This window comes from Tachysurus fulvidraco, chromosome 11 (assembly GCF_022655615.1).
Source record: "Tachysurus fulvidraco isolate hzauxx_2018 chromosome 11, HZAU_PFXX_2.0, whole genome shotgun sequence".
Taxonomy (NCBI): Eukaryota; Metazoa; Chordata; class Actinopteri; order Siluriformes; family Bagridae; genus Tachysurus; species Tachysurus fulvidraco.
The window spans coordinates 22,960,486-22,972,985 of record NC_062528.1 but is presented as its reverse complement, the minus strand read 5'-3'; the positions used below and the strand labels follow the sequence as shown (position 1 = coordinate 22,972,985).

Genomic DNA, 12,500 nt, shown 5'->3' with positions numbered 1-12,500 from the left:
AAACTGTCTTTGGATCTTCTTAAAACTTTTTCAATACCAACTTGAAAATATTTCGATCTTAAATTAGATTTTGAACATTTCTGGCTGCTCACAAATCATATTTTGATATATAAATAAAGATTCAAGATCCCTGGTTCGATAAGTGGAGCTCACCTACAAGGCCTTACATGGATTGGCTCCTCAATATCTGACTGAGCTTTTAATTCCTTATATTCCATCTCGCTACCTTGGTTCCTCTGAAACTGGTCTTTTAACTGTGCCTTTAACTCGTTTAAAATCGATGGGAGATACTGTAGGGCTTTCTCTTCACTAGCTCCAAAACTGTGGAATTCTTTACCAACTGAGATAAGGCAAGTGACATCTCTTGGTACTTTTAAATCTCAACTTAAAACTCATTTTTTTGGGGTAGCTTTTAATTTTGACTAATTTGTGATTTTACATAGTGCTTAATTTATAGTCTATTTTGTTGTTGTTTTAATCTTTATATTATGTCTGTACAGTATTTTTCTTGTATTTATTTTGCTTTTGTAAAGCGCTTTGAGATGTTCTTTTAAAGGCGCTATAGAAAATAAAGGTTATTATTATTATTATTATTATTATTATTATTATTATTATTATTATTATTATTATGTTCATCTGGGTTTCTTTTCTCAAAAACATGCCATTACGTGAACTGGCAACTCTCACAAATAGTCACCCTCAAAGAACTGTATGATCATCCTTAGAAATGTTCTTGAGGTTGGTCATGTTTCTTGCAACTCCTGTCTGGCTCACCAATTAGCTGTCATCCTTAAAAAAAAATGTTTTTATAAATAACATGCCGTGTTTGACAATCATGACCATGACGATCTCAAATATATGTTTGTCAATGTAATTCATTTATACAGATAGTAAGGCTGAAAACAGTCTGTTAATTCTTTAAGAATAGCCTTGACTTAGGGGATGTAATTCTTGATACGGTTTAGATTATTTATTTTTTTAATTCTTGTACCTTGACATGTCTCATACAGATGGTCTACTTGTGCCATGCTAAATAAAGATGAATCTTTGCTTTTCCTTCTTTAAAAGATTCGTACATACTCCTGGCTGGCTCACCAATTAGATCTTAATACATATACACATGAAATAGCATGCAGCGGGATTTTTCTGTTTGTTTGTTTGTTTGTTTGTTTGTTTGTTTGTTTTTTCCTCCCTGAATGATGCTCCCTTATTTAGAGAGATTGTACACAATGGAAATACTATACAAGTACCAGGTTAGGACATGTCTTTCATTACTCCTGGCTGCTGAGCTGAGTTTTAATGTGCAAAATGTCTATAATTCACACCGTGTAAGGCACGTTCACACAACAAACACTTTACTTGTCCCTCAAAGAATATATCGAGGCAGATGTTTAATCCTCATACATGTATGTACAGTATATATCTATTTCTACGAATTAGTCGTGTGGAGGTTAGTTTACTTTCATATGAACGATGCACTGTAATGTTTTTATACAAAGAGTGAAGCTTCAAGAAAAAGTATGAAAAGTATATAATCGTCAATTGTTTTTGTGATGTTTTTATGGTACACTGATAGGTGTTCAGCTTCATTAATAACCAATTACAGTCTTAAATCGAGAATCAGAATTAATCCACACCACAATCTATCACCTACTGTAATGATGCTAGCTTTCTGGCTAGCAGGAGGAAAGAGTGATATATCTGTACATCTTAATTTGGGTTAAAATAAGCTTAGCCTAATCCTCTTTGATATATCAAAATGCCATCTTTTCAACCCCTTGCCCTGTTCAGCATTGCTTCTGAGATTTCAACAGAATAAATACCATCCTTCTTGGCAAAGGTAAACGCATAAAATCCACAGAGGTAGTGTCCCGCACCACACCGAGAGGTAGAGAGGATGAAGGATGTTAGGCGAAACAATCAGAAAGGTTAAAGGTAGATGCTGTAATTAGTACCCTCAGGTCTGCTCTCATTAATCCATAGCAGCTCATTATAACAGCCTCGAGGCCAAGAGACAATGTATTATTCACCTCTCAGAGATAAAAGCTTGCCAACGGTCCAAGAATTATAGATTAAAGAACCTTTTTAATCCTAGCACTTTGCAAATATTAGGCCAATATTTCTTTTAAAAAAAGGTAAAGGAAAGGCAAAACTGTACCGTGGATATTTGGAAAAGCAATAATAATATGGCCTTTAGAAAGGATCACATATTCATGGGGGAAAAAAAACCCTTTATATATTATTATATTATACTTTAGAATACAAACAGCTTTTCCTCATCATTTGCAGGTGTCGGATTTTGCTTCTCGTGACCAGAGTGAGCTCTTTATTGTTACTGCACAATATTGTAGTACTATAAGTTTGACATTTACTGAAGCTTGGCTAAATTGCCTAAAGGAACTTGCTAGAAAACCAAAAGAAATCAAGCAAACCACCTCATGTCTACCACATCAGTGTAAAAAGAGTCGGCTATTTTTCGGCTCCTTCTCAGAAAGCATAGTTCAGTCAGGACCACTTTGTCAAATGAAGGTTTATTAAGCGATATGCATACGTTAGCGTTGGCGGTATGGTTCTGTTCTGGGCAAATTTTCCCGCGCGCCTTCCGTGTGCATGCATGGACGGAGCGGGGGGGGAGCGGCGGCTGGAGAATTGATGAGACCACCCCCCCTTCCCCAATGCAACAGAATCAGTACCATGGCATGCATGTTATTGGAAAGTTCGCTTGCAGTTTGAAAAAGAAATAGATTGGTAAATAGAATAGGGGAGAGAGGGGGGAGAGGGGAAAGGGAGGAAAAGGAGGGAAAGAGACACGGATACGTGAAGGTAACTTAATGGACTGGATGACGGGCTCTGGCTGGGAGGAGTCGGGGTTGGAGGGGGGGATTAGAAATGCAGCAGCAGCGGTGAGCGAGAGCGGCTCGAGAGGAGGGAATTTAAAGGGTCGGAAATTACGGAAGTCGTTCCGGATTGGGCGTGGCGGAAACGGCTGATTAGCAGCTGATGCACTTGACTCCGAGGCCTGCCTGAACTAACGCGAGCCACAACTTCTGTAGCTAGGTCTGGCATTCCTATATCATCTATCTGCTCATTATGATAAACCTGGTGGCATATGATAACAATTACACAACATTTCAGAAAGTTTGGTGTAAATGGTGAGCTCATTGAGGTTCTTTCTCATTTGGTCAGTGTTGACAGACAGACCACCTCCGATCATCCGCCAAGGCCCAGCCAATCAGACCCTGGGTGTGGATAGTGTAGCTCTGTTAAAGTGCCAAGCATCTGGAGATCCTGTTCCCACCATCAGCTGGCTGAAGGATGGAGTGAGTCTGCTGGGTAAAGATCCTCGCATGTCCCTGCAGGAGCTTGGCAGCCTTCAGATCAAGAACATACGGGTGAGAGTGAAATAAAACACATTTATTTCCAGAAAACATGTTTTTTTTCTTTTCCTTTCTTTTCTTCCTGCCTGTTTCTTTTCCTTCGGCTTTTCCGAGTGCTGTATGATATTAAACATAACCTTGTTCGGTGTAATGTAATCCTTTTTGTACAAGACAAACTTTGATAGATGGTAAAATACATGCGTCTTTATTTATCGTTTGTATACGTGAAGCCGGCTGTCATACACTATGGGTGTCTAAGTATGATGTATAAGCTTAGCTGTATTCAATCAGATATCGGTAAGACATAGCACGCTCAGGCTGAGGGAAATCATATTGCATTAAAGAGATGAATGCAAAATATTGATTTCGGTAAATTGTTTGATACTATCACTTAGTTAAACGACAGGTCTCCCAAGCATCATTTGTGGAAGCTTGGACAGAGTCCAATCGTGTAGATCCATCCATACACACACATGGACTACTTTATTGAATTTAAAGTCCCTCACCCCCTATTTGTCCTCGATGGAATATCCATTATGGCTGACAGAGCTGCCCAGCACTGACATTTTATCTAATAAATGAAGGCAAGGCACAGTGATGAAAGGTAACAAACAATGCAAGGAAGATTACATAAAAGTAGCAGGGGATAGACGCCAGCTGTCATCAGTCCAGGAGGGTTTTAGCCACTGTCCGCTCTAAGCACATTAGCCCACCTTTTGTTGCTGTCGGAGGAACAGTTGGTAAATTTGCCAGCAGGGTAAATGCAGGAGTGTACACAGCAGAATTCATTAACCACATTAGCATCAGCACTTACCACAAATCTGTTACGGCGGTGGTCTTGCTTTCCCTGACCTGCGATGTGTCATGGTACTCTTGAGATGTTGAGAGCATTTTAAATGAAAAGTTAAGGATCTGTTTTTGCAGCTTTCCGATTCTGGGATCTACACCTGCGTGGCTGCTAGCTCGAGTGGCGAAACGTCGTGGAGCGCCTTCCTGGAAGTGAAAGGTACTCCATTCGATAATAAACAAGTCAATAAACGGCAAGTCAGATACTCAAAGTTTGTCTCTTTTGGGAGTTCCAATGAGAAAACATAGTAGCCAAAATGTACAGCTAACAGCACAGTGTACGATTTATACACGTCACCTTTGTTTAAAAAGTATTTAAGCTCGATTCACGTGTGCTCACTAGAGGGACCAACCATCTACATCTACTACTTTATTATGTCGCTTTGTAGAAGCCAACATTCTGTTTCTCTATTTAAGCTTAGACAAAAATTTATCAACAGTAACTCCTCCTAGGGCTTTCGAGCCACATGCATCAAATTCGGATATGTGGTAGAACCCGGTCTGAAGTTTGTTGCTATTACTTTTCTAAGCGATCCGAGTACCGGTACTTTTGGTACCGGGTCTCAAAATGTCCTTATTTCCCATAGACTCTCATTATAAACTTTGGAGGTTTATAACTCGACAAGCTTTCGAACTCTCTACACCAAACTGGGCCAGCCTCCTTTAGGGTGAGACTCTGAACAATGGTTTAAATTAGTGTACCGACTTGCCTTTTTGGTTGTCTCGCAGCCCCGCCCACAATATATGCAAAATCAAAAAACTTTTTACAACATGGACATGTGACATATCAAAACACTCAGAACAATGAGGGGAACTTCCTCACGTGTATTCTGATGATGTCACATGATGTCACGTGAAAACAAATAACATTAGCACAGCATGGACATGTGGCATATCAAAACACTCAGCCCAAGGAGGGGAATTGCGTTTTCGGATTCGACTCCACTTGCCTCCAAATGTTTTGGCACCCTAGCACTCCACTAGATTAGTTTTATGTCCACTCGCCTCCAAAAAGCACCGGCCTTTGCGAATACTTGCCTCGTCAAAGCCAACATCAAAGTTTTTGCGACGAACTTTAAAAAAAATCTAGTTAAGATTTGCTTTCTTTTTTTGGCCATCAAACAGTAAATGGGAACTAAATGGATTCAGGAACTAAAGTCACTAAGAGTGGAAGAAACAGAACAGGAATCGTTCAAGCTGACCAGTGATGTGTCATTATCGTGATGTTGGTCACTAATTTACATATTATTTAGAAAATGAAGCGTTTGATGCTTGACAGTGTAAATGCAAGGTAATCTTATCAAGATATCATGTCTAGAAACTTCAGTAAACATGAACATCGTCTTATCTTTTATCTTTTCTCTCAGAATCTGGTGGTATGGTGTTGATCAAGAACAGAGAAAATGTAGAACTTCCTGGTCCACCCTCCAAACCTCAGGTCACTGACGTCACCAAGAACAGCGTGTCTCTGTCCTGGCAGCCGGGCCTCGCTGGAGGCTCGCCCATCACTTCATATGTGATCGAAGCATTCAGGTATAGATGAGTGGAGAGGGATTTGGCATCTGGCTTTGGTTTGAGCTCCTCAAATAAAATAGCCTATAATGGCATCTTTTAGCTGCCGATTATGCATGAAATCTGTAATGTGGATCTAATCTGCAGCTCTCTTTATGTCAGCTACATTGCAAAGTCAGTATTCTCAATTTACTATCGAGTAAATTACCTTCCTAATGTTCAAATGAAGTCATCAGGTCTTCATTGGAGTCTTGCTCATTTGTGAAATGGATTTTTTTCTGCATCTCTCAGCCAATCTGTGAGTAACAGCTGGCAGACGGTGGCCGATCACGTTAAAACCACCCAGTTCACCGTTAAAAGCCTTCGACCCAACACCATCTACCTGTTCATGGTGCGTGCTGTCAACACACAGGGCCTAAGTGACCCCAGCCCCATGTCTGAACCAGTACGAACCCAAGGTAAGGTCTTAAATTGTTTTTAAATACTTTTTCAGAATTTTCTTATCAGGAACTCAGGGTTTCCCTCAGAAAATTTGTTATTTAAGGCGGTAGGGTTCAGCGGCTGGGCGTGGCCAGGGGAGGATGGGTGGGGCTAGGGGCTTCTTTGTGAGATAGACCACAGACTCTTTACTACATTTAACAATTATTTATTTAACACTAAATGTAAAATTTAAAAAACATATAATAATAAATAAGAAAGTGCAAAACAACATTCAAAATTTTGCAGACACGCGTTTTATCAACTGGCTAGTTATCCTCCAGACAGTGACGGACCACGTCTTTCTCTCGTATCGGCCATGTGGTGCGCTTGTGCGCTCGCGGTGTGAAGAGCGTCCGCGCTATTGTCCGAGATGCACTTTACGGCCTTTTGTGCAGCGGAATTTTTCCTTTTTTGGATGACCTAGTTAAGGCGGTAGGGTTTCCCAGCTTAGGCGGGCCGCCCAAACTACAAAGTGCTGCGGGAAACCCTGGGAACTGATTGGTCTATTTTACAGGAAGTGTGTAAGGCAAGAAAATAAAAAGTTCTTTAAACCAGTTTGTTTTAGCAGAGAGGTCAGAAGTTGCTTTGTTTGGAAATCGTCTGACCCCAACGAGTTAACCTGTTCTCCAGCCATCAGATAAACCCATTAGGTCCCAGCTCAGAGCAAACATCTTTCACTTTTGGAGTTGGTAATTGAGTTTGGGTCATTCCCTGCTACCATAATGATCATAACTGAGAGAAATGGCCAAACTCAAACTGGAAACAGATTCGATTAAAAAACCATGAAGCCCCTGGTCTGTTCATTAGGTCTGGACGTGAAGGTCTAAGTGCACAGTTCAGGTATGCTACATTAAACCACAGTGCTCTTCAGTTCTGGATGCTGATTGGTTGATTTATTTTCTGTAATTAGCCATAATACCGATCCTGGGGTTACTGTATATCGATGCACTCGTTGTAATAAATTATCATTTCTATAGTAACGTCTTAGATGGAGACTTGTATAGTGGAAAACTAGACAGAATCCAAAGGTAATAAATGGATTGAAATACATTACACAAAAAAAATAAATAAATGGTCATGTGGTGAAGTTTTCACTGAAGACATATTTACATATTGTACCATTTATGGAAGGAGTCTCCAGTGCCAGCTCAGTGACATGTTAAGTTTTGCGACAATGTTTTTAACACTACCGGGACATTGTAACATAACAAATGGAGGGTTGTTTTTTTTTTATTTGAGAGATGTTACTATAAAAGGATAAACATGTAGCAACATATTATTCTATTATTATATATATTGCTAATCAAGTTATTTTTTTATATAGCATAGTGCAGTATATAGTATATGTGTAAGTATGAGTCGCAAGCTGGTAAGTCTAATGTCTCTTTATCTTCTGCAGACATCAGTCCTCCAGCAAAGGGTATAGATCACAGGCATGTACAGAAAGAGCTGGGTGAGGTCATCGTCCGACTACACAACCCCGTGGTCCTCAGCCCCACCACCATTCAGGTCACCTGGACGGTAAGTCTGACCTTTCAGTACTCAGTGATTCAGTGCTGAGCTGTGGAGAGGAAATTACTTTCGAAGGTCAACGTCAGAGTATTTTGCGATGGTAGAAATAAATACAAAATCAAGCAAACTGTAGGGTATTTGGAGGAATGTGTCCATTAATGCGTGTGGAAGACGGGCAGATAGTGGCTCTCATAGTGGCTTTTTACACCTGGTCACTTCATGTGTTTTCTGTGATCCGATAGCTACCCGACGGTAAAAAGACCAGGTCTAAATGCCCTCCGAAACGTTTTGGAGATGGATATAAATCCGATGGTACAAACCCCTTCAGGAGGTGGTCTGGGACGCGTTTCAGATGAAACTGGACAGGTGTAAATGAATGTGGTTGTTCGAGCCACATACGTCAGCGCTATACTCCTCCCAAACGGAACTACGTCACTCGCAGGTGACTCGCGAGTCGTGCATCGCGCCAGAAACAAATATGTTTTCCCAACAGCGCTGTTCTGATCTTTCACCCAGGCGTCTCGTTTGGTCTTAAAACGCACTGCTGCTGCCAGCAAAAATGCAGCAAACAGTAAATGCTATTTTTTTTGTAGCAACCGCACACACCAAAGTGTGTTGCATTTCAATTTCCCCGGAAATGAGGTAAAATATATTAGCATTTTGGGTGGGAGCAGAAAGATCGGATCGATATCCCATTCGCCGAGACGCGTTTATGTGGCCTGATGTAAATGGGACAGTTTTAACAAAGCAGATAGCTATCGGATCAGAGACAACACACAAAGTGACCGGGTGTAAAAACCCCTATAGAAAGTCATTACAAATGTGTCTTCAGTAGGAGGAGTTTAAAAGAAGAATCCCGTGTCTGTCCAGTTTTAGCAGTTCTTTGGGAAAAAATAATAAAGCGCAAACAACTCTAAAAGAAAATTAGCATTTTTGAGCACAGCAATCACAAAAGAACCCTTCATGTAATCCTGAAGGCACTGCAATGTCTGCTCCGGGCTTTCTCGCTTCATCACCGAATCTTAAACGGCTGTATAAATCTATGTACAGTAGAATCTCTTTGTCTTCGGGAAAGTGCCGTCTTGATTAATTGCCGATGCTGACTCGAATACGTTTGGAGGAAGGGAATATGTTCACGATTGCTCTGTCAGTCACACGCAATCATCACAGAAAAACACCAGCAGCCATCTGGAGCTTCATCAATCAAAAATCAGATTCTCTTCTGCATTAAGAAAAGTGGTTAAAACATAGAAATGGTGAGATGTAACTAATCGTAGGTCCATCGTTCAAAAGAGTCATCGTATGTTTGTATATCAGCTCTCGCTTTTTTTTTAAATCGAGAGTTTACAGATACGCTGTAGCATTTGCCGTTTTTGACGCCTCGCTATGGCGATACGAGAGACGAAATAAAAACACAAGTCAGAGCAAATGCTAATAAAATTCTCTGGGTAGAGATTTGCTCCTGGCTGTGGTTACTTTTGTCTTGCTATGACTTCATCTAGGTATTAATTCGTAAGCCTCGGTCTTGTGAGCCCATAGAAAGCAAGGGGCGGAGCTGTGGTCTGTGTAATAGGTAACAAATATTGTGTTTATTATTAAGTAAGACTTAATAATAATAATAATAATAATAATAATAATAATAATAATAATAATAAAAAGCTGTTTCTTGGTATTTATTTGGACACAGCTATAAAAAAAAAAAACTACATTAAAAATGAAGGAAATGTCACTCCTTGATATATCCGCTTTTTTTTTTCCAAGGCTTTTTACATTCAAAAATTCTGTTAATATATTTTGGAGCAAACTGCAGGTTTCAAGCATAAACTTGAACCTTGATCTATTCGTGCAGTGAAATTTACTGTTATTTCTTTTTTAACGATCAGGAGATCAGGTGTTTTAAAGCGTATATACATTACTCAGGAATAATATTCAGGAATATTCTGGAAATTTGACCTTTTAAGTCATTGCATGGGGTGGTTGGTTTACGGTGGCTTAGTGGTTAGCACGTTCGTCTCACACCTCCAGGGTCGGGGGTTCGATTCCCGTCTCCACCTTGTGTGTGTGGAGTTTGCATGTTCTCCCCGTGCCTCGGGGGTTTCCTCCGGGTACTCCGGTTTCCTCCCCCGGTCCAAAGACATGCATGGTAGGTTGATTGGCATCTCTGGAAAATTGTCCGTAGTGTGTGTGTGTGTGAGTGAATGAGAGTGTGTGTGTGCCCTGTGATGGGTTGGCACTCCGTCCAGGGTGTATCCTGCCTCGATGCCCGATGACGCCTGAGATAGGCACAGGCTCCCCGTGACCCGAGGTAGTTCAGATAAGCGGTAGAAGATGAATGAATGAATGAATGAATGAATGAATGAATGCATTGCATATGGAAACCCTGAGGCAGCCAGGTCTATAAGCACAAAACATTTCAGCATTTCTAAAAAAAAAATGCAGTAAAGCAGCGTGGAGGAGAGTCGAGGAGAGGAATCGTTCAGCTGATTTCGTTTGGCTGAAGGGGAAAAAAAACCAGCTGTTTAATATCTCTGCCTGAGCGCCGAGCTATCTGCTGCCCTCCAGCTGAACAGACATTAGAGTGAGTTATGCCTCGTTATGTCCTTCTCGCTAAAAAATCCCGCTCCTTTCCTCAGCGACGGATGGCGAGGAGCGCGTCGAGCTGGCCTTCATCTTCTAGCGTGATGTGATAATGCCGCAAGTGCGAAGTTGTAACTTTGTGCTGTTTTTTTAGCGTGAAGTGAGCAGGTCTGCTGTCTCGCTCTATACCGACAGATTCATTCATCGGCTCTACAAATTGGGAGCGTTTACAAGAAAAAGTGTTTTTGTTTATGAAAATCATTTGTATCCTACAAATTTGTGGAAGTATAAAGAGTGTGACGTTTAAGCCTGTGAGGGGGTCGAAGACAACACACAAGAAGTCAGAACAGATCGAGTCTTAAGTGGCGTTTATTCAAAATACTTTACAAATATAGCAGAATTTCAAAGAAGTGACTCGATTCGGTGAGAGTTATGAAGTGGTGCTGGTCTTTGGAGACGTGCGTGGGTCTGAAGGCCGGGTAGGCTTACGGCGGTGCGCAGGAAGCTGGCAGTCAGTAGCAGGCTACGGGCACGTCGGCCTCGCTGCCCAGCAGTCCCTCTGTAAATAACAAGGAGAAAAGCTGGTTAGTCTGACCATCACTCTCCCTTTACCTGTGTGCCCCACACCACGCTCTCTTCTCCTAAAGGGTGAACATTGTGCATAGTTGGTCTCCGCTCTTTTTGGCACATTTTCACCACCCCACCCTGCAGCCACACACTTCCTAGATACCTAAAATATCATTCATTCATTCATTCATTCATTTTCTACCGCTTATCACAGGGAGCCTGTGCCTATCTCAGGCGTCATCGGGCATCGAGGCAGGATACACCCTGGACGGAGTACCAACCCATCACAGGGCACACACACACACACTCTCACACACACACACTACGGACAATTTTCCAGAGATGCCAATCAACCTACCATGCATGTCTTTGGACCGGGGGAGGAAACCGGAGTACCCGGAGGAAACCCCCCGAGGCACGGGGAGAACATGCAAACTCCACACACACAAGGCGGAGGTGGGAATCGAACCCCCGACCCTGGAGGTGTGAGGCGAACGTGCTAACCACTAAGCCACCGTGCCCCTCTCCTAAAATATCAGTGGTGCTGAAATGTTCCATGGTCTAATGGTTACAGTCCATTCAGCATCCCAGCAGGAGGAGCAGGAACAGCGGCGCTGCACACGTAACGCCACAAAACACTGACTAATTTGATTTGGTTACTTCAAATTGTGTAATGCGACTCCATAATTAAGACAAATTAGACATTCGTTTAGAACAAAAGTAATGGCGCCCTATAAATGGAATATTCACGCGTGTCTGTATGAGCCGATGCATCGCAGTGGCTGAGCTACTGTACATTATTAGCAGATTTAGCACATGTCATGCTTATGAGGTGCTTGCATGCTTTATGTTCTTATATAAAGCTTAGTAGATTTTAGAGAGCCATGATTAGATTTAGGAACCTAGATTTATGGCATATTTATGAAATTTTGTCCTAAATAAAATTCCCGATGTTTTGTTTGTGTAAAGTCACGGTAATATTGTGTAATGAACTCTTATGATGCATGATAATGGCGCATAATTCATGGATCATAAATATTTACTCTGCATCACAGCTTTCACAGAAAGCCTTACCGGAATTTTCTGCTTCCGGAAATAATTCCCTGGATGTCGTGCTCATGATCTTGTCTCTTGCCCGAGGCTTTCGCGGGCCGTGTTGTCAGTAGTGATGTCTGATGTCATGCAGCTTTTACAGATCATGTGGGGTTTGTGTATGTATCCCTGAGAGAGGTCACTAAAAGCTTTTTTATCGAAGTGAACATGAGGTTTCCTGTAGATGTTACTTTTCGCTCGGGCACCGAGGCTTTTAAAATAAATGTTAAACGCAGCGATTACTTCACGTGAATCGAACTCGGCCAATCGTGAGTCGTGCTTGAATGAATAGATTCAGGATTATTACAGTATGTGCAGGAAGACTGATGAATAAAATGTAAGCATACGTTGTTGTCGTCTTCTCCCTCTGCTTGCAGGTGGACCGCCAGTCTCAGTTCATCCAGGGATACAGGGTTTTGTACAGGCAGGTGTCGGGGCTGTCATCGCCGGGGCCTTGGCTGACCCAGGACGTGAAGGTTTCTTCGGAGAGGACCATCATGCTCTCCTCGCTGAAAAAGGGCATCGTGTACGAGGTCA

General features: G+C 41.7%; 1 protein-coding gene across 2 annotated transcripts in view; it reads left to right on the top strand.

Annotated features, from left to right (window-relative positions):
- The window catches only part of robo2 (roundabout, axon guidance receptor, homolog 2 (Drosophila)), a 474,841-nt gene that overhangs the window by 403,975 nt on the left and 58,366 nt on the right, over positions 1–12,500 (top strand). For both annotated transcript variants that reach the window (XM_047820548.1, XM_047820547.1), the window contains exons 10-15: positions 3,187–3,392; positions 4,302–4,383; positions 5,591–5,756; positions 6,027–6,193; positions 7,615–7,736; positions 12,341–12,500. The exon at positions 12,341–12,500 is cut by the window's right edge and continues 72 nt beyond it. In XM_047820548.1, the coding sequence (XP_047676504.1) occupies positions 3,187–3,392; positions 4,302–4,383; positions 5,591–5,756; positions 6,027–6,193; positions 7,615–7,736; positions 12,341–12,500 (903 nt within the window). The remainder of the gene's footprint in view (positions 1–3,186; positions 3,393–4,301; positions 4,384–5,590; positions 5,757–6,026; positions 6,194–7,614; positions 7,737–12,340) is intronic.